The 22,652-nt window shown below is 43.3% G+C and overlaps 1 protein-coding gene across 1 annotated transcript in view; it reads right to left on the bottom strand.

Annotated features, from left to right (window-relative positions):
- The window catches only part of RELL1 (RELT like 1), a 70,402-nt gene that overhangs the window by 31,186 nt on the left and 16,564 nt on the right, over window positions 1–22,652 (bottom strand). The window contains exons 2-3 of the mRNA XM_039227050.1: window positions 5,668–5,892; window positions 3,465–3,536 (exon numbers count right to left, since the gene is read on the bottom strand). Of these exons, the coding sequence (XP_039082981.1) occupies window positions 3,465–3,536; window positions 5,668–5,892 (297 nt within the window). The remainder of the gene's footprint in view (window positions 1–3,464; window positions 3,537–5,667; window positions 5,893–22,652) is intronic.

Here is a 22,652-nt window from a genome sequence, read left to right on the forward strand (position 1 = left end):
GATTAAAAATGCATTTGTCCTGTAGAGGATTGAAGTCTCAAAGCAAACCAAAGAAGCTAGGATATACACTGGGAAGAGACCCAAGTATGAATCGAATTCCCTAGCTGTAGTCTGGACACAGGCTGGAAGGAAGCCTGAGAGGGCCACGTCTAGAAAAGGGACATCCACTGAGGTCAGATGTTTCCTGGTGGCCGAGGAGACCCAAGGGCCACACACAGGATCAGAGCCACCACTCATCCTCACAGGTCACTGGAGAAGTCACCAGGAGACAGATGAATGCATGGACAGGGGGAGGGGGGAAAAAACCAGGGAGCAGAGGAGAGAGAAGGAAAACATACCTTAGGTGTTACTTTCATGAACCTACCGGCGATCAACGCAGAGGACACAAAAAGGCTTCCTCCCAAAAGGAAAAGGATATCATTAAAAAAGAAAAGGACAGATCTATCTGCCCACAAGTGTGGCCTGGTCCCGAAGCTCAGATGTGCGCTGTTGTGTGAGCTCACGGCCTGTTTCATCTGCAAAATTGGATGGGACAAGGGCCGGCCTCCATAAGGTAGGTTTGAGAATTTAGTGACTTAATGCTTAAGGAGGTTTATAACCCATCCCAGCTGTACACTTTCCCTCTTTGAAAGGAACACACCTCCCACCCCTCCTTCCTGCTACCAGAAAAGAGGCAGTAACAGCAAGTGGTTAAGTACAGACTCTGGGTTCAGATGCTACAGTACAAATCTCAGTTCTGCCACTGGCCAGCTGCCTGATGTTGGCAAGCCAACTAGGCATGGTGGGCCTCTCAGTGTCTCCACTGTAAAATGGGAATGAAGAATCTGAATCGTAAGCTCGTCAGTCCCTAGAAAGCCCTTTGAACAGGCCTGGCATATGGCAAACACTCAGTGCATACTAGGAAGTTGTATGTAAGAACTTCAGCCCCTGCAAAGTTTTCACAGTTTATTTATTCCTGATTCAACAGTCAGTCTCACCACATCCACACTCACGAATTTAGCAGCTGCCCCAGCGCTTAGCCCCAATCCCAAAGGCCCCCAAGATCCCCAAAGCCATGGGAGGCAGTTTCCAATGCAAAAGGCACTCTGTGCCTCACTGTGTGAACCTCCGTATGGCTGAAGCATCCATGCCAAGAACACATTTGTGGATTTCTCGTGTGAATTGAAAATCATTTCTTATGTAAGAGAAATGTGCACCATTGAGTATTCAAGAACAGCATCACCAAGTATCATTTCCTGAAGGAAGGTCTTTGGAAGGCAGAGATCAAAATCCAAGTGTTCTGGTCATTTTTGTTCTTATTTTAAACACCGTCCTAATAAGATTGGCTATCTGCTTTCACATCCTCTAGAAACTGAAAGCCACAAATCATAAGAGAGGAGAGGTAATGTTGTGTAGTTGAAAGAGAAGCAGTAGGGCTGGGCTGTTCACTAACCATGTGCACTAACGACCTGAAGCTTTCATTTCTGCCCCCGTAAAATGGGTATAACACTACCAATTTTAGAGGTGGCTGATGTCTCAGCCAGTTAAGCATCCAACTCTTAATTTTGGCTGAGGTCATGATCTCATGGTAATAGGATCCAGCCCCATGCTGGGCTCTGCACTAACAGTCCAGGGTCTGCTTAGGATTCTTTCTTTCTCTCTCAGCGCCTCCCCACTCATGTTCTTCTCTCTCTTCTCAAATAAACAAACATAAAAAAAAAAAAATACGAGCTTTAGAGGGATATTGTGAGGATTAAATGAGATTACATATGAAAAGCACACTGTAAAGAATCATAAAAATGGTGCTGAACCAGTTGACACTGCTGTTTCTCTAAGTCAAAAGACTGGCCAACCCCCGGGGCCGGCAGGAGCTCGCCCTGACAGGGAGGCTGTTGGGGTGGGCCCCCCCAGGGAAGGGCAGGAGGCAGAGCAGCAGGTACCTACTCAGCAGTACAGATATTTTACCTTTTGGACGAATGGCTCAGTGCACCCCGTAGCAGCTGGCTGTAACTGGAGCCAAGACAGAGCCCAAAGGAAAGGTTTTCTTTTCGATTCTAGAGAGAATCCAAAGTATGGCGATCTGCAGCTATTGGAGATGTGGCTACGGAGTTCCACATGCCCTAAAAGTTACTGAGAGCCTCACCCTATGCACCCCTGTAATGGTATCCTTCAGAAATAATAACCAGTGTTCAGAATGAGAACCCTAACTTACCTAATCAGCATTCAATTCATCCTCCATTTCAAAAGATAGGAGTTAAGAGCACATTTCTGAGGCAAAAAAAATTGCTTATGTCCACAAAGGTTAAACTCTTTAAAAATCGGAACACTTAAGAATAGATCCCAGAAGAGGCAAATCCATAGAGTCAGAAGCACAGTGATTGCCAAAGGGGAGCTGGGGGAGGGCGGTGGAGAGTGGACAGTGATTGCTCAGCAGGTACGGAGTTTCAGTTTGGGATGATGAAAACATTCTGGAACAAGGCAGTAGTGACGGCTTACGTCATTGTGAATATACTTAATGCCACCAAACTGTATGTTTAACAGTAACCTTTTCTGTCTTGTGTATTTTACCACAATTTAAAAAAATATATACAAAAAAGAAGGAACAGACAACACTTGAGCGCCTACCATTCTAATAAGCATTTTGCATGCAGGGTGTCACAGCAACGCTACCGGGTACATATTATTTATTATCCTCCTTTTATTTTTTTTTTAATTTTTTTTTTTTTAATGTTTTATTTATGTCTAGGAGAGAGAGAGAGAGACAGCGTGAGCAGGGGAGGGTCAGAGAGAGAGGGAGTCACAGACTGAAACAGGCTCCAGGCTCTGAGCTGGCAGTCAGCACAGAGCCCGACGAGGGGCTAGAACCCACGAACAGCGAGATCATGACCAAAGAGAAAGTCGGACACTTAACCGACTAAGCCACCCAGGCGCCCCAGTTTTTTTTTTTAATGTTTTATTTATTTCTAGGAGAGAGAGAGAGACAGCGTGAGCAGGGGAGGGTCAGAGAGAGAGGGAGTCACAGACTGAAACAGGCTCCAGGCTCTGAGCTGGCAGTCAGCACAGAGCCCGACGTGGGGCTCGAACCCACGAACAGCGAGATCATGACCCAAGTGAAAGTCGGACACTTAACCGACTAAGCCACCCAGGCGCCCCTATTATCCTCCTTTTAAAAAGAGGAGTAAACGGAGATCCCATGCGGTAATGTGACTTTCCTCAAATCAAAGTGAGGCCAGCATTTGAAGGTGAGCCTCCAGAGCTGGCTGGCTTGATGCAATGCTCACATCCATTGACTGAAAACATACTTTGTGAAATTCTCATGGTCAGATAATCTGGAAGCTTAATGGGTTAATAAGCTTAGGTAAAAGATACTGCCCATGACCAGAAATACTGACAGGAGAGTTCATATAAATTCTGACTCTTGGAAGCAAATTTTCAATAAAACATATGAATATTGAATTGTTCTGGAACACCTAAAACATCCATACCTTCATTTTTCATGATGTAGTGAACAATCTGCCCAACGGTGTCACTATTTTCATTTACACTGTCATTCAATTCTGAAAGAGAAGGGGGAGGGGAGAATGGGTTACCACTGGTCACCTCTGTGGAGTCCATGAGACCTCACTGAACAGTCCCCAGAAAGCTCTTGCCAGGTTACTAAGGGTCTAGGCTTTCTTCCTTCAGCCCCAAACTGCCTGATAACACCACCCATAGTGACTTCCCTGGCATATATAACAAGTAGAACAAGTACCGGAATTATCCATCAACCTCTTCTCAAGTCCAAACACCCACTCACTTTCATGTATCCATATCAGTCATTACTACTATATTTCTCTCTCATCATTTCCTTAAACCCTTAGGGGAAATGGGGAAAAGACAGTTAATTAAAATAAAAAATTCTCCTAGGATTTTTTTTTAAGTTTATTTATTTATTTTGAGAAAGAGAAATTATGTGCAAGCCACTCAGGGAGGGACAGAGAGAGGGGGAGACACAGAATCCGAAGCAGGCTCCAGGCTCAGCGCAGAGTCTGACGTGGGGCTCAATCTCACAACTGCAGATCACAACCTGAGCCGATATTAAGAGTCTGACACTTAACCAACTGAGCCACCCAGGTGCTCCTCCTTGGATTTTACTTTAACTGCAGATATACTACATAAATTTAGAGTATGAATTTCCTTTATAAATTGGGCAATTATTTGTCCATGTTTGTCAGTCTCTCCTTTCTTTTAAATACATTTGCAAATGACCTCAATTTCAGCCGTGGTTATCTGCCAACAAACAGTTTACTTTATGAGACTCTGTATATGTGATAGTCTCTGGAGAAAAATCAAACCTCCACTCTGAAACTGTGTAATTTCAGGGAGGAAGAAAAAAGGAGGGTTGAAATATGCCATCTTAGTTTACAGAGAACAAATCAAGGTGTGCAGTGTCCTACGCGTGTACCCGGGGAAGTGTCTTTGCCATCCACAGTCGGCTTCCTCCTCTGTGAAAGTGCACGTCTGGGTGGACAGTGCAAATGCTGACCTGCTAAGCCAGCCTCAACAGAGTGTCTGTGAGGGGGGAGGAGGAGGCTTGCTTTCTGTTGACAAACACTCAGCTACGGTTTGCTCATAAGCTGCGCATGACTCATCTGCAACCGGGTTCTCTCTCTGCCTCAAAGGTCAGTGGGGGTGGGAAAAACCAACAGGCCAGCAGGCTGGCAAGAATGAGGAAGCTCTCCCCCACTCTGCCCTTTGGACTCTCTTGAAAGGTGACCTACTCCAAATGTCCCCTTCTGCAAAAGCTGACCTTTGAGGAGCTGAAAGGGATAAGGAAGGTTAGCTACTACTCCCCAAGTCCAGATCTGGAAACGTCCCTAAAGAATGGCTGAAAAGAACAGCTACAGAGAAACAAGATCTCATTCTCTAGGGTTTTTCTGAACACTGTCTAACACTCCTTGTTAAGAGAACACGGTAAGACATCCTCGTGTTAATCGAAGGCTCCATTTCTTGCCACTTTTACTGCACTGTTGACACAGTTATTTACTTAATAAATATAAATTCCAATCACACAAATTTAAGTTAGAACCCCCCCCAGCAAAAGTAATACCATAAAGGTGGTGAAAGCTATTTACATTTTGCATTATCCTTATTAGAATCTCTTTTAATAATAATAGTAAGGATTAATATTTACTGAGGGGCCTTGCGCGCCAAACACCAAATGCATCATCCCTCTAAATTCCACAATAATCCTACAAAATGGAGATCACTGTTTCATTTAAATTAAATTAAATTGGCATGAAATTAACTAAGATTAAATTCTACTTAAATTATACATAGTAGAGATCTGGAGCATGTGTACCTTGCCCAAGGCCACAAGGAATGAGCAGGTGGGTGTTTAATAAAGGAAAAAGGCAGGTTTCAAGCTCCAGGTGGGCTTACTACGAAATCTACACAGACCCACCATACCACCTACTGTGAAGATGGGTCACTTTGCCTCATAGAGATGGAAAATATATATGACTGGTTTCTTATTTAAAAACTGACCCCCACTTGGGGCAATGGGCTGGCTCAGTCAATACAGCATGCGACTCCTGATCTCATTGTGAGTTCGAGCCCCACACTATGTGTAGAGAGTACTTAAAACTAAATTTTTTTTAAAAAAAATTGCCCCATCCACATCTCCATAAAGGGAACGCAGGTATTTACCTATCTTTTCAGCCTTTTCCTCTTCCATGTCTTGCTCGGCTTCTGTTGTACAACGATAGCCTTTCTTCTTCAGCAAGTGGCAGATGAGGACACCAAAGAGACCCATGATGAAGAACACAGGGACAAGCGCATATGCGATATATTCTGGGTGTCCATTCCCAGTATTGTCAGTGGGCGACGGCGTCGTCTGTGTTTTGGAGTGCAATGTGCGGCTGCCGCCATTGTCTACAGAAACAAACACACATGGCCGCATCAGACATCTGTCGGAGGCAAGGAAAACCTTACGACACCGGGGAATGTTCACATTAAATCCCAGTCTGCTTCCCAAACCGTGGGCCACGCGGAGACTGGCGGGTCTGGCAGTACAGAAGGCAGGCTGAGGGCCAGACTTTAGCTCAAAGTCTGAGTACCCTTCCTGTCCCTGCTACTCATAAACTAGGTCCCGTCCTGGGTAATTTCTTTTAAAACCTCCCAATCCAGCCTCTGCAGCAGTACCCATAAGTGCAGAAAGCACGTACAGAGTTCTGGTGAAGTGGCAAGCACAAAGCAAACACGTTATCGGTCGGTGGCATTATAGCAGGGGGCTTAGCGGTGAAGGGCATGGACCCAGGAGCCTTGGATTCAATTCCTGGCTCCACCACCTAGCAGCTGTATGACATTGGGCAATAATTTAGCATCTCCATGCCTCAGTTTCTCGTGAAATGGGCATACTAATAGAAGCCTCCTGCCCTTCTAGGTGTTATGAAGGTGAAATAAATTATACATGTAAACCATTTAGAACGATTTTGACAACATAGAAAATGCTCAACTACATGGCAGACATCATTCTAGGCTCTTATGCTGTATCACTGAGTAAAACAAAGATCCTTGTCCTCACAGAGCTTATGTTTTAGAAGGGTTCAGTAAGGTGACAGACCTAGAATATGAAAAAGAGAAAACTCCAGGATGGCATCAAGATTTTGGCCCAGGGATACAAACATGAAAATGGCAGCATGTGCATTTGTTCGTTCATGTATCCAAATTAAAATTTATTGTAAGCCCATTACATGAAAAGCATAAGGCTGGGAACTGGGTAGAGTGAAAACACAATTTGGCCAATAACATCTTAGAGCATGTAGAGGAGCATCAGAAAGAATCCCTGATCAAAACACATGGGCAGATCACAGACTAACAGAAATGCTGTGGAAGGCATATACATGGGGAAACAGGAGAAAAAAATAACCGTGGGGACCTGCTTTATGACAACAAAAATAGAGCGGCTGGGAAGGAGGCATCTTTTGGAGAAAAGGAGAAATCTGCTTGCAGACATGTCAAAATATTGCATGGACCTATTACCAGAGGTGCCATACATCCAGGCCTGCAGGGATGCCACGCGTAGGCTCCCAGGAGCACCCTGCACATGGGGATCTGAGTCTCCTCTATGAGGGAGAGTGAGAGGCAGAGAGCTTGGTGCAGTCCTGAGACATGGCCAATGAAGATGACAGAGAAAGAGCCGATTCTGTAGAAAACCAGCAAAGAACCAGCTCATGGAATAAAAATGAGAAGAGAACTATGAAATGAAGGAGGGGGTCACGTAGGATGAGAAGTAAAGAGAAACGTGACATTTGATTGAAATGAAGTGTCATAATTTGGAATACTCAGATTCTGAAGTGCTAAAATGATGTTCTCTGCATCAGGGAGATTCACAATGCTGTGTAAGAAACTGAGAAATAGGAGGGCGCCTGGGTGGCTCAGTTGGTTAAGCATCCAACTCCTGATTTCAGCTCAGGTCATGATCTCGTGGTTTGAGTCTTGTATCAGGCTCTGCACTTACAGTGTAGGGCCTGCTTGGGCTTCTCTCTCTCTTCCTCTGCCTTAAAAAATTTTTTTAAAAAACAGAAAGAAATCCAGAAATTGGAAAACTAAATATACTTAATTATAAGCACTCTCAAAGAGTATTTTGATAAAAAAGAATCTGTGTGGCAATGATTGCATGGGGTAAATACCTGTGAAATAACCACATTTCATCACTACAGCAAAAGAAGCCAAATTTGTAAACCAGAGGCCATACAGAGGGCTATCAACCTATCACATGGAAATATCCATCACCTTTGAACATGAAAGGAAATTGCTGGTTTCCTAGGTTTGTAAAAGGCTACATTCATTATTTTATCAGGCAATCTCTAGAATTGGGGATAGTCTATATATTTTTTTTTTGTTTTATTTTCCAGGAATCAATATAATAAAGGAATGAACAAATAAATGGAAGTACACGCGTGAGTGCACACACACACACACACACACACTTTCCTGAACATGTGCAAATATACCCTCTAAATTAGGATTTAACTACCAGCCTTTCAGTAAAAACCAGAAACATTTCTTTAACTCCTTTTACAATAATAAGTCTTATTTAATAATTCCTTTTTTAAAGTTTATTTATTTATTTTGAGAGAGCGAGAGAAAGCAGAGGAGAGGTAGAAAGAGAAGGACACAGAATCCCAAGCAGGCTCCATGCTGTCAGCACAGAGCCCAACATGAGGCTCAAACTCACGAACTGTGAGATCATGACCTGAGCGGAAATCAAGAGTCAGACGTTTAACCAACTAAGCCACCCAGACATCCCTATTAATTCCTTTTTAATAACACATATGTCATGTAACAGGAATAGGTGAAGCAGGCAACATGCTAAGACCGAGAGAGTCTTACTCAGAATCATGGTCTGTTTCAATCTGGAGGTGATCACCAACTCTCTTTGGGGGGCAGTAGGAATAGGGATGAAAGCAGAGGGGCTCAGCATTGGCGCCAACAGCTCCTCTTGATTTAGGTGGTTGAGAATGTGTCTTCATCATTAATTTGACATGTAGCAAACCCTTGCAAGTACTACATACTTAGAGTCTGTGATTTACAAACAAGGATCTGTCACTTAATCTTGTAATTACTGTACCATGGAAAAACTGAAGAAGATATTAATCTAAATTAGTGAAACATGAATTACAGAGAGAAGCAATATAGCACTGGGGTTACAGGGTCAGAACGCCTGACATAAATGACAGCTTGACCGCCTATTAGGCATGTCACCTTGGGCAAGTTATTTCATTGCTCTGTGTTCAGTTGCCTTGTTATGAAACAAAATCAAAATGATTGTATCTTTCTATGATGACTTTAAAACATGGCCCCAAATTCTTTGATAGTCTGTATCTCCTCCCAAATATACTCTGAGCTTTGTCTGACCAATAGAATATGTCAGAGTGACACTTTGTCAGTTTCCAAGCCCCAGACCCTAACAAACCGACAGCTTCCACTTCTGATCTCTTGGGGCACTTGCTTGCTTTTTCTTGGGGCACTTGCTTGCTTTTTCTTGGAGCACTATGCTAATCACCATACTATGTGGAAGCCCAAGCTTCCCCGAGGAAAGAATCCAATAACAATCATTAACTTGCCAACTATGTAACTGAGCACCTTAGAAGTAGACCCTAGAGCCCCAGCTAACGATGCACGGAACAAATATGAGCTGTTTCTGAATCCTGACAAGTTGTAGATTCCTAACCAAAACAAGTGACTAATGTTGTTTTGAGCCATGAAGCTTCGAGGTAATTTGTTATACACCAAATAGTAACTAGAAGACTACCACATAGAGTCATCGTAAGGATTAAGTATATTAAATATGTAAAGCACTTAGAAGAGTGTTTAGGAAGAGGTACGCATTGTAAAAATGTTTAGTCACCACCTTGATAGAACTGTACTACCCAATATGCTAGCCACTAGCCACTAGCCACAAGTAGCTACTTAAATTTAAATTAATTAAGGGACGCCTGGGTGGCTCAGTCAGCTAAGCGTCTGACTCTTGATTTCCACTGAGGTCATGATCCACGGTTTGTGAGATGGAGCCCCGCATTGAGCACTGCACTTGACAGCATGGAGCCTGCTTGGGATTCTCTCTCCCCGTCTCGCTTTGACCTTTCCTCACTCACATGTGTGTGCGCGCTCTCTCTCTCATTCTCAAAAATTAACATTTTAAATTTAAGTCAATAAAAGTTAGATAAAATTAAAAATCGAGTTCCTCGGTTGAGTTCAGTAGTCACATGAGCTAATTACTACCATATTGGACAGATCAGATAAGAAACATTTTCAGGGCCCCTGGATGGCTCTGTCAGTTAAGCGTCTGACTTCGGCTCAGGTCATGATCTCACAGTTTGTCAGTTTGAGCCCCTTGTCGTGCTCTGTGCTGACAGCTCAGAGCCTGGAGCCTGCTTCAGGCTCCGTCTCTCTCTCTCTCTGTGTCCCTCTACTGCTTGTGTTCTCTCTCTCAAAAGTAAATAATAAATAAACATTAAAAAAAAAATAAAGAGGCTGTTCTATTGGACAGCCCTGTTAAAGACTACAAAGAACCGCTAAAAAGCAGTTAACTTGAGAATCCACTGTGACCTACCATAGCAATTCAATAAAAATAACTTTAAAAATGCCTTAAAACATTAACATAGGTTAATTTACCTTTCCTGCAATTTACACTAAAAAACTTGTTTAGAGACATTGACCATCTTTCTCTTTCATCTCTTTCTCTTTCAGCTGAAACATATCTGAATTATAAACAAATTGTTTATTTGAATCCAAATTCATAGCAAAGGTGGTTGCTGCATTATTCATAAGACAAAAAAATGGCAACAATCTGAATTTGACAATGGAATAGTAAAAATATATCAAAGTCGATCATTATCTACTCATTTGATGGAATAATATGCATCATTTAAAACTATAAAGATTTCATGAAGACATGAAATAACACTTAAGATACAATGTTGAATATAAAAAGCTTGATTCAACATCTTACATACAGTTTGGTCCAACTAGTTTTTGTAAAAAAAATGCATGAAGGCATAAAATGTACAAAGCAATGACCAAAATATTAAGTGATTCCAGGTAACTGAACAATAGAATAATTTTAAATTTTATTTAACTTTTTAAAAATTTTTTAATGTTCTTATTTTATTTTAGAAAGAGAGAGAGACAGAGCATGAACAGGGGAGGAGCAGACACAGAATCTGAAGCAGGCTCGAGGCTGTCAGCCCAGAGCCTATGCAGGGCTCAAACCTACAGAGCATGAGATTATGACCTGAGATGAAGTCAGACACCCAACTGACTGAGCCACCCAGGTGCCCCCAAATGTTATTTTTATACTTAACTGTAATTTTCTGAAATTCATATGTATGTATTACTTTCGTACCAAGGAGGTAGACACCTTAAAAAAAAATACAAAGCAGAGGTAGTCAGCCATTTGGGACTCGCAGACCCCTCTGGAAAACTGTTGGCTGTCATGAAGTTTCCTCTTTCAAAATTTTGCCTCCAAGCTCTACAAGTTCTGAATCCCAAGTTCATATAAGGGCAAGTGACTTGATAAGGATGATGTCCAAGTTTCTGCCTGATAACATGGTGGACGTTGATGCCATTCATCAAGATGGGAAATAACTTTTAAAAAAAGGAAGCTTGCTTGGGAGTTATGTGTTAAATTTTATCTCCCTCCCAATTCACATGTTGAAGTACCCCCAAGTACCTCTGAACGGGACCTTATTAAAATACAGGGCCTTTACAAAGGTAATCAAATTAAAATGAGGTCATTAGAGTGAATTCCAATCCCACAAGACTGCTGTCCTTATAAAAGGAGAAATGTGGAGGCAGACAGGTGCAAAGGGAAAACACCACAGAAAATATAGGCAGAGATGGGGTGATGCTTCCAAAGGCCAAAGACTTCCAGCAAACCGCCAGAAGCTAGGAGAGAGGCAAGAAATAGATTTCCTCTTCACAGCCTCAGAAGGAAGCAACCCTGCCAATCTTGATCTTGGAATTCTAGCCTCCAGAACTGTGAGATAATAGACTTCTTTTTTTTAAGCCACCCAATTTGTGGTACTTTGTGACAGCAGCCCAAGCAAATTAATATACTTGGCATGATGAGGACGCTATCACGAGTTCAGTTTTGAACGTGGGGACAACCAGATGGAAATATCCATTGAGCAACTGGACCTACTCCATAAGGAAACTGAGGGAGAGAAGCCAGGGCTCTACCCTAGGACAGAGGCTAGAGTTTCCAAAAGGAATGAGCAGTCAGCTAGGTCAGATGCTGTGAGAGAGAGCAACTAAAATAGGAAGGAAATGGAAAATGGTGCAGCCACTGTGTAAAACAATTACAGAGGTTCCTCAAAAAGTTAAAAATAGAACTATCATATGATCCAGCAGTCCAACTTATCCTATTTATCCAAAAGGACTGAAATCAGGATCTTAAAGAGATATCTGCCTCCCATGTTCCCTGCAAGTATTATTTACAATAGCCAAGATACAGAAACAACCTAAATTGATGGCTGCTTCACTGAACAACCTTCACTGATGGCTGAAGAAAGAAAAGATGGTGTGCATATACAGTCAAATCCCATTCGGCCTTAAAAAAGAAGGAAATCCTACCATAGGCAACAGTATAAATGGATCAAGAGGACATTACACTAAGTGAAAAAAGCCAGTCACAGAAGGACAAATACTGCGTAATTCTGCTTTAGGAGCCATCTAAAATAGTCAGGTTTATAGAAACGGAGAGTAGAATGGTGGCTGCCAGGAGCAGGGTGAGGAGAAAATGGGTAGCTGCTATTCAATGGGTATAATGTTTCTGTCCCTCCGCTCAGCATTGTGACTGCTGATAACAATACTGTATCATGCCCTTAAAATTTTGTTAAGAGGCCTGATCTCATGTTAAATGTTCTTAACACAATCTAAAAAAAGAAGCAAGAAACAAACAACCTGAGAAGACTCTTTAGAAAAAGAATTGAGAAGAACTCAGACAAGTCAGGCAACATAGAAGTTTCTAAGGACTCATGGGAAACCATTAGTTTCTAATTTAAGAAGATGCTTGGAATTTTTTAAACTCTCTCCTTGTATTTTACTTCCTGTTTTTCTGTAGTTTCTTGAAGTAAACTTCAAAATCCCAAAATAAATAAATGCATACATACAATGAAAAAATAAATTAAATTAAATTAAATTAAATTAAATTAAATTAAATTGGAAGGAAAATAGATCTTCGTGGCTTTAGACAGCACAGTTTTTCAGTAGACTAGAAGGTAAGACTAGATTCCCTAGGTTGAAGAACAGAGACTGAGCTCAGTTTACTGCTTCTAGAAACCCAATAGAAACACAAAAAGGGTAGGGTAGTTCACTTTCAGAGGAAGAGGAAGAAATTTCTATTTGAAGTTTTGTTTTGCTTTTAAGTGGCTGAAACCAATGCCTTTATATACAGAAGGAGCAAAAAGGAGAGACTGAGAGGGAATAAGAGGTGATGGCATTGAGGAAATTTCCATGGGAAGACAGATTAAACACTGGAATAGGGGGAAAAAAAAAAACAAAAAACAAAAAAAACCCTTCTTCCTGAATCAGGGAGGTCTGTGAGTTAGAGACCTCAATAGTGGGCTGAAGGAAGCTGACGGAACAAGGTGCACGATATCCTCCATTTTCTCTCACAATAAAAAGGAAGAGATGACATCTGTTGAGATCTTGGGGGCAGCAGGTCAGAAGAGCAACCTGCGGAGATAGTGAGGCCTGGCAGAGAGATTGAGGGAACAGGAGAGGAACAGGAGAGGGCTGTGCACAGACATTCAGGGCACAGCCGAGAGGGGCACCCCAACCCTCCAGCTGGGCTCACCCCTGTGGAGAGGTCCACAAAAGCTGGAAAACCCAACATAACAAGGGACCAGTGATCAGAGTCGGAACTGAAAGCATACAGAGCCTTGGTAAGGAAGGAACTGCTTGGGGGGAGATGGTATTCTAGAAGACATGGAAGTGTGGCCCAGAGTAGTTGGCTTCTCTGTTACCACTAATAACAATAACTACCACACTTATGGAGCATTTATGAGCCAGCACTAAGCTAAGCATCAAATCTTCCACAATAAACCTAGGGCATAGTTAGAGGTCTAACCCCAAATGACAGTTGGAGAAAGGAGGCACAGAAAGGTACAGCAACCTTCCCAAGGTCACACTGTACTTGGTGGCAGTGCCTCAGTGCAAACCAGTGAGTCTGGATCCTGCCTGCCTTTATATTGTTTCCTCTTACCTTCTGAAAGCCTGGGTCTCTGCATACGTAAACCTGCGCCTATATGTAACTGGGCACCATCCACCTACAAGTACGTGTTTAAGGTATATGTAATTAGTTCTCTTTCAACAATATTTTATCATTTAGCTATATCTCTGTTAAAATGCTAAATGCTGGTTTGTTCTCATATTTCACAACTTAAAGTCTACCCAGACTTCAAAACTGTGGTTTCCAATTATCACAGCAGGAAGTAAGAAAGGTTTGAAAATGCCCGGCACTAATGAACAAATACGAAACTGCTTTTCGTTCCCATCTCTTACTTCTTTCCTCACTCCAAAATCTGACCCAGGCCACAGTCCAGGTCCACTCAGACTCCTTAAAATTTAGCCCATGGCCTCATGTCAAGTTTGTCCTGCACATAGCAAGACAATTGGCTCCCAATGATGAATGTGATTCCCTTCCGCAAAGTCTCAAGTAAAAAATGTTTAACGAAAGCCAGTGTTTATCAAAAAAATCCTTTGGGTTTTTTTCCACAGCCTGTCCAGGTTTGGTTTATTCACTGCATTTTGAGGACACACTATGTATTGTGAATTGCCAACATCCCATTAAGAAGGTCACAAAAGAAGATGTGATAAAAAAAAAAAAAAAGCCTACAGATGGCAAGGAACCGAGGATGAGGTCTGAGGAATGGCTCCAAGTCCACCCCCAAAATCAAAAGCAGCTTTTTAGCTTGTTTCCAAATAATACTTGTATTCCCAGCCGACCTCAGCGGTCAGAGGAGCTGAGGAGGAATCGCATGGAAATGGCATTCCTCAAACCCAGTGGGCATAGCTCGAGGCTGCTAAATAATGGGGAAGACAAAGCTAATAACCAGAGACTACAGATAAGGAGGCCCTTGTGACCTCTCCCAAGCAGCTTTGCTCCACCAAGGGACATTTTGATGGTTCTGATAGCTATCCATCCCCTTTAACAAGAAAGGGTACGTATTCTCAGAATCTAGGGTTTTCCAGCAGAGTGACCTAACAGCTCGGTGATGGAAAAGGCACCAGCCGGTATGTAGATAGCCTGGTTGGAAAATCACTTTTAAACACACACACCCCATTTTGTTTTTAGTGAAGATTCAAATCACAGTGCCCAAGAGCAGTCTATTTTTGGTCTAGATTACTAAGATCAATAGACGTACATTTCCCTAAAAGGGTTTTTCTTCATTCAGCTCTGCCACTGGCTACCTCCATGATCTGAACAAGTCGCTTTCCCTCCGTGGACCTCAGTCTGCTCTGCTGAAAAATTATGAGCTGGAGCCAATGGTTCTCCATGGTTCTCCACCTTCCCAACCTTCTCCAGCCCCATCCACAAAGCATGACTGGAGATAAAAAACACAAGCTGACCCTGCTGTGTGAATCAGGCAAAATCCAAAAAGCCCTGAGAACAAAAAAGTTTATAATTCATTTCACAGCAAAACCAAATCTGAGAAGGGCATTGGTGGCCACACTTGTTCAATCTAATATGAGGCTATTTATGACCTCTATTCCGGTGAGTTTGCTGCATAAACATTAATGTATTTGATTAGATTTTTAAGTGTATTTATTTATTTTGAGAGAGATAGAGATAGCATGAGTGGGCAAGGGGCAGAGAGAGAGGGAGAGACAATCCCAAGCAGGTTCCATGCTGCCAGCCCAGAGCCCAACATGGGGCTCGAACTCACAAAACCTCGAAACCATGACCTGAGCTGAAATCAAGAGTTGGACGTTTAACCAACTGAGCCACCCAGGCAGGAGCCCCTTAGTTAGACTTCTGAAGGGATGGATTACATATGCAGAGTTTCAGCCTTGGGCCCCAAGGGTTTCAAAGGTTGACGTACTAAGAGGTGGGTACTATCCTTCTAGAGAAGGGGAATCACAGGTTCAGGGACTGTATGTCACTTGCCCGAAGTCACGCAGTTAAGAACTGGTTAAGAGCCTGCATGAAAACCAGGCAGGTGCTCATAACCAGTCCACACACCACTTCTCAATACCACTTTAGCAAGATTGATCTACTAGTGTCTGCAAAACAACCTTTTTTATTAAGTTAATTGTCGAAACACAGTTTAAATCAATTACATACACTAATGAAAGGGGCAAATGCAAAACAAATTCTACAAAACTAAATCATCCCCAAATTATTTCTATCTTTGGCTACAGAGATAACCAAAGTCACAGAGCTTTTAAGACCATCCCTGATGTGCCAGTTATTGAGATAGAGCACCCATGCAGACACACTTTAAAAAGCTTAAAATGAAAGGGCAGAACAGAGGAGCTTACAGGGAAACCGAAAGTCAATGGAAGTCAGTATATAAATAAGTGCTAAACTCTGCAGTGAAACTTCAGGCTACTGCCAACTTCTATACAATTCCCAGGTAAACAGCTGCTACAGCTCTCCCCTCCCCCACTCTGAAACTGTGACCAGGCAGGGAGGGGACATCCAGATAGGATCCAGCTGCCCAGAGTCCACCCACCCATGACAGTGCACCCAGTCACTCAGTTACCATTACTTTGTCAAAGTCCTTGAAATGCTCCATGACACTGGAGCACAGAACTCTGACTCCAGACAGTGAAGACCACTTTGGGAACTGACAGAGACCTAGACACCTTCCCCAGGAAATCGTGCGTAAATCAGCAATGCCCAGCTATTCATCCCTGATTTACAGAAGCCTTTGGCTAAGACGTCTCTTGAAAAACGCAGCTGTCCCTGAGGTTTCTGCTAATACTTGTGTGAGATCAGCTGTACCCTGGAAAATGCCAAAATGGAGAGCTCAGGGCAGCAGCACCCCAGATCTGTGGGAGAGGGAAACAGGGAGGGATGAGTAGCCAAAGATTTCAAAGTATTGCCTGTGGCCAAGAAAGTTTCTTCCCTTTCCCAGTCCTTGGCCAAATGTTTGCTTTAGTTAGAAACTAATATAACCAAATACAATAAGTAACCCTTGACTGGAGCTTGGCTCAGAATTTTAATCAATAATAAAGATTTCAAAACAGCTATAAAGTATATTTTGAAGACAACTGAGGGAACTGGGTTAAGGCAGGATTAGAGACGCATTGTTTATTTTCCTAGGTACAATGATGCTAGTGTAGTTATGGAGAAGGAAGTCCTAAATCCCACAAGATGAATGATAAAGGTATTTAGGGAGAAATGTAACAATGTGTGCATCTTGACTTCAAATGGTCCAGCAAGGAAGTAGGTAGACAGATGGATAGCTGGGTAGATAGGATGAGTGGTGGATACAGCAAAGTATTGGATCTAAGTGGTTAGTCTACAGGTGCCCACTTTATGATTCTTTAAACCTTTATATTAAAAGTTCACCAACCGGGGCGCCTGGGTGGCTCAGTTGGTTGAGCGTCTGACTTTGGTTCAAGTCATGATCTCACAGTTCGTGAGTTCAAGCCCCACATCAGGCTCACTGCTGTCAGCAGAGCCTGCTTTGGATCCTCTGTCTCCCTCTGTTTGCCCTTCACCTGCTCATGCTCTCTCTCTCTCTCAAAAATAAATAAAACATTACAAAAAAAAAAAAAAACAGAGAGTAAAATGTTCTATAAAAACAAATGGGGCACCTGAATGCCTCATTTGGTTGAGTGTCTGACTCTTGGTTTCACAGCTCAGGTCATGATCTCACGGTTAGTGGGTTCAAACCCCATGGGGCTACACGCTGACAGTGCAGAGCATGCCTAGGATTCTCTCTCTCCCTCTCTCTCTACCCTTCCCCTGCTCTTTCTCTCTCAAAAATAAATAAACTTTAAAAAAAACTCACAAAGTCCCACATAATCATTTTTAAATACTCTTTGTGGGAGCCTAATTATTATTTTTAATGGGAAAATACACTTGAATCTCCAACCCAATTACCCAATGTTTGGAGCCCATCCTTAAGCTTCATTTTCTTTGTATACGTACTATAGGTGTGGGAAGGGAAGTAATTTGTGTGATCCAGGAAGAAAAGGGACTTTACATTAGGCTTCCAAAGAAAAACTGAATTTGGCTGGATAAAAAGGGAACAAACATTCCTGGTGGGCAGGAGAATGGGGGACAAAAGTGAATCACTCCTGAACCCCAAGTAGTTACCAGAACAAAGGACTGAAACTAGGGCGAGGTCAATACAAAGAAACAAAGATACTTAAAATAATGATGGAAATTGTAAATATTCATCATCATAGATTTCAAATGAAACTAGAAGGGGAAAACCAACAGTGTAGAGTCAGAAAAAGTCCCCAACATTCTCCCCAACTGTCGGATTCACCATTTGAAGTTACTTCTAAAGGCTGCAGAGCTCCCTGACCAAACACAATTCGCCAATGGCATCAAAAGATTGAACACAGACCACAGCCACAACCTCACAGCTGCTCTTCGGGGGAGGATTAACTTTAGGATCCCAGTCTTCAGAGAAGCCAAGGAGCTCAACTTCGGGACTCTTCCTGAACCTCCCAGAGTCCTTCCAAAACATGGTCTGCATTCAGAAGACAACAGAAGGTTCATCTGACCTGGCCTCACCCCAGACCGGAGCAAGGTCAACTCGTCAGTATCTGCATTGGGACACGGGCCAGGAAGCCACAAAACATGGCTGCAAGGCAGAGAAGGCTGAAGAGACCCCAGTGGACCCCGAGCTGCAAGACACATCTTGGGGTCCTCAGAGAGGGGTGTCTCATGGTCGCTACAGGGACCAGGGACCGAGGGTTCCAAGTGCTGAATCCCCTCCTCCTCCTTTTCTGCCTCCCCATTCCCCTGCCTCTCCTCCATTGCTATTTTCAGTGTTGCCAGTTTTAGATTTTTAAAATCTAAAAGTCTTTAGCTACTGAGCGCACTGTCTGTTTTCTGGGGAGGGGCTGGGTGGCTGGAGAACAGGTGTGGAGAAACACTTTTTTTTCCCCTTCTGCACCTTTCAAATTGTAAATTATGTCCAAACAAGAAATCAATGAAAGTTTTTTTAAACCTCATTCATTTCAAGTGACTTTAAAGCAACAAAACTTCAGAAATCCAGTCTTGACTTTGGATCCTTTTTACAGGTGGGATGTTATGAAGGATGAGTTGTTACATTAAAAATAACTGTAATGGCAGCATTTGCTGTTTACAGTACAGCAAGCAAGGTCCTGGAAGCTTCGTGCACAAAGTCATTTCATTTCCACAACATCTATAAGGTGGGTCCTCTCATGACCCCCCAGGCCCCTCACTCTGAGCCACTGTCTAATCGGGCCTATAAGAGTGGAGGTGGCCTTCAATTTTATCTAGTGACACACACCTCACAGTAAATCGATAGGTTAAACCATCACCCACTGACCGCAGAGCCAGGCTGGAGCCCAGGTCCACATGGATCCACTGTAATGCCCTTAAACCCGAAAAGGCTACCTCTCTCGAAATGATCCTGTTATGTATGATAAGTACTGAAATCTGCATGCATCCTTTTTTTTAGATGTAAAAATCTTCTTCATGAAAAATGGTTCAAGCCAGTTACAGCAAGATGAAATTTGTAATAAATTCATTTTTAAAAAACCATCTCAGGGGCGCCTGGGTGGCTTAGTCGGTTAAGCGTCCGACTTTCGCTTAGGTCATGATCTCGCGGTTCGTGGGTTCGTGCCCCGCATCGGGCTCTGTGCTGACTGCCAGCTCAGAGCCTGGAGTCTGTTTCAGTCTGTGACTCCCTCTCTCTCTGACCATCCCCTGCTCACGCTGTCTCTCTCTCTCTCCTAGAAATAAATAAAAAACATTTTAAAAAAATTTAAAAAAATAAAAAAATAAAAAAAGTCTCAGTAGCATAAAATTACCCGATATTAACTTTCAACTGCAAAAGCAAAAAATCACTCTAAAGTAATAACTGTTTTGCCCCTCCACAACTATGAAAGGGAAAGGCAGATTTTTTCCTATCTGTTGAAAGTCATCTTGTTTGCATACGTATGTTTTCACAGTATTACTCCCAAAGTATTATACTTAGAAGCAATTCAATAGTTGGCACAAACATAATTTGTTCTAACAATGTTAGTCCGTGGCTTCTAAAAATCTTTCACAAAAAGTAGGAAGGCAGGAAGGGAAAGAAAGCAAAGGATAAGAGGAGGAAAAGCTTCAATCGTACACATCAGCTAGCGACACCATACAAAACAAAAATTTCCTATCCAAATGACACTTGATATTTTTACATTCATTATTTTATCAAAATCTCTGTGGGTTTTTAACTGGGTGGTTCAGCCAGTTAAGCTTCCGACTTCAGCTCAGGTCGTAAGATGCTATAGTTCGTGGGTTCAAGCTCTGCGTCGGGCTCTGTGCTGATAGCTGGGAGCCTGGAGTCTGCTTCAGATTCTGTGTCTCCCTCTCTCTCTGCTCCTCCCCAGCTCGTGCTCATTCTCTCCTCTCTCTCTCTCTCTCTGTCTCTCAAAAATAAATAAACATTTTTAAAAAGAAGAAAAGAAACGTCTAATCCCAAGGAAATAGCCAGAAGGGTGAGTAAGATCCTCATTTTGCAAGTAAATCAAGGGCCTGACATGACATCACTGGATAGAAGCAGAGAAAAGAACCAGACAGAACCACAACTCACACCTGCTGGCACCTTCCCCACGTCCTTCACACAGCACACGTCACTTGAGCATATGACTGTGGTCCAAGTTGGGAAACCCAGATGTGAAACAGAACTCATAGGAAAACCCCGGTTTAGGTCAAAGACAGACGGTGTCCTGTCTACTGCCTATCACAGTTCCTGGGACACGGTGCAAGCACCTTAACCATTGGTTACGTGGAACCTATAAAACTGGGAAAGCAGATTCAACACCTCCCAGAAGGGCTCCTGGGTAACTGAGTGTCCACTCTCCCTGTAACCTGATCAGCAGTTTTGTCAAGATTCTATTTGTAGGACAGAATGTCCAGTGTACTTACACACCCATTTGCCAAATGCTGACAGTTTATTAAAAAAAAAAAACATAAATAAATATTTTCAGAGCTAGACAACTGACGGACCCTGTAGCTTTACACATTTGTTGGGTAAGCCCTTTGTGAAAGATGTTAATATACCAGCAAGCCCCTGGGCTCATTGAAATCAACAGAAGTTTCCAGTTAGCAAAGATTCAAAAGGCCACAAATAGCACATTCCTAACCCCAGCTGGGGGGACTGGCTCTCAACTACGTTTTCACAGGACTCCATTCCATTCCAAATCGCTAGATTGGTAAAGGGACGATAAATAGGAGGGGAGTTTACATGGCCTTTCCAAAGCCACTGCCAACTTCTCACAGGGTTGCAATTCCTAACAGATCTGTTCGTGTATACTCCTCGCAGGCTGAGGAGTATAGGACTGAGCAGGGACTGGGTTAGAAATTACTTAAACCGTGGGAAAAAGTGAACGGCAAGTGTCAGGACAAAACCACCAAACAGAAGAGGACAAGCCCGGGTCGCCTGTTTCTAGCAGAAACAGCAAGAGTGAGGGTGAGGGAAGGGAGTCCCTTAGGAACCCGCAGTTCCTCCAGAGCTTCACAGAGAGGGAGCTGGCATGGAGGGCCAGGGCTCTGGGATCTGCTAGGTCCCTGCTTTCTGGTACAATCGCCCCTGCCGGGGTCAGGTCGGAGTTCAGCCAAGCGGTTTCCACCCAGCAGAAGACGACACGAACTAACCACATGGGAAAACAACAGGGTGTCACTGAACCGGCTGGAGCCACCCAGGGGCTGCATGAAGGAAGACTAGCAGGGGCAGAGAGGCAGCCAGCTTGATTCTCCTGCGGGGTGCTGGGGGTTCACCAGTCCCACATCCAGGGTCTCAAGGAAGTTCAACCACTCTACCACCAGCTGCTAACTGCACCAGAACCCTTACGAAGTGCTTATTTATGTGCCTGGTGTTTCTACTCACATTATTATTATTTTTTAGTTATCACAATTCTGAGACAGGTGTTGCTACCAAACCCATCTTAGAAATGGGGACAAGTTAAAGAGCAAAGGTCAAGGTCACTCATCTGGGGAATGGCCAGGATTTGAACTGAGATCTGTTGCAGCCAGGGCCCAAGCTCTGCACCAAAGCTGTTCCTAGAGAGAAAGAGGCAAAAGCAGAAGCCAGCTTGTTCTTAGCTGCACTGTGTTCCTCCATCTTGCTTCTTAGCTCCGGGACCCCAGCTAAGTCAGTTCACTTCCCTGTGCCTCAGTTTCCTCATCCCTGAACCACAAATAATAACAGAATTGGTTCTGAGCATGAACTGAGATGAACTTGGATTTACCCAAGTGACCAGAACAGAGTACGCGCCTAATGTTTTTTATTGCTGCAATGATAGTTATCCATGGTAGTAAGTGTAAAGGCTGCTCGCCTTGCCAAACTTATGTGTCAGCTGGGGATACAAAACCAACACACAGGAAAAGACAGGGAACCACAGGAGCCACACCGGAGGAGGCGGTGTTAAGTGTGGGGGACAAAATCCCTGCATCGGCCCTGCAGGTGAGGGAGTGGCTGCCCTAACAGGGCTCCGGAGGCAGCACCGTGGGGCCGTGGCCGCTGCAACCCCCACACTGGCCCAGCAAGCGCTTCCCTTCCTTCCAGGAACAGGAAAAGGAGCATGATTCAACAGAAAGCTACAAAAGTCCTAAACACGGGATATTCCCATTAGTCACACTTCGGCAGGCAGGGCTCCTGCAGCAGAGGCATGCGGCCTGCCTTCTGGGAACGCAGGAACAGGCCCGAGAGGAGTGAAGGTGGGGGACCAGGGCCCGGCCCAGCTCAAGTGCTCTATGTGCAGTGAGAGAAAAAGCAAAGCAAAGCAAGGAGGGTCTAGGAGAGAACATAAGATCACTTTGGAAAAGGCAAATGTAGTAAAGGTTAAACAGAAGTAATCAGGAAAACCCTAGATGGAGAGAAGCTGAGTTCGAAGGGAAGAAATAAATGTGAAGGTCACTAGCATGAAACTCAAATCAGAACTCTGAAAACCAGTAGCAAGGGTTAGACCCAGAGACAAATACTATT

The sequence above is a fragment of the Hyaena hyaena genome, unplaced genomic scaffold, assembly GCF_003009895.1.
Source record: "Hyaena hyaena isolate Hyena2069 unplaced genomic scaffold, ASM300989v1 scaffold_24, whole genome shotgun sequence".
In the NCBI taxonomy this organism is placed as follows: Eukaryota; Metazoa; Chordata; class Mammalia; order Carnivora; family Hyaenidae; genus Hyaena; species Hyaena hyaena.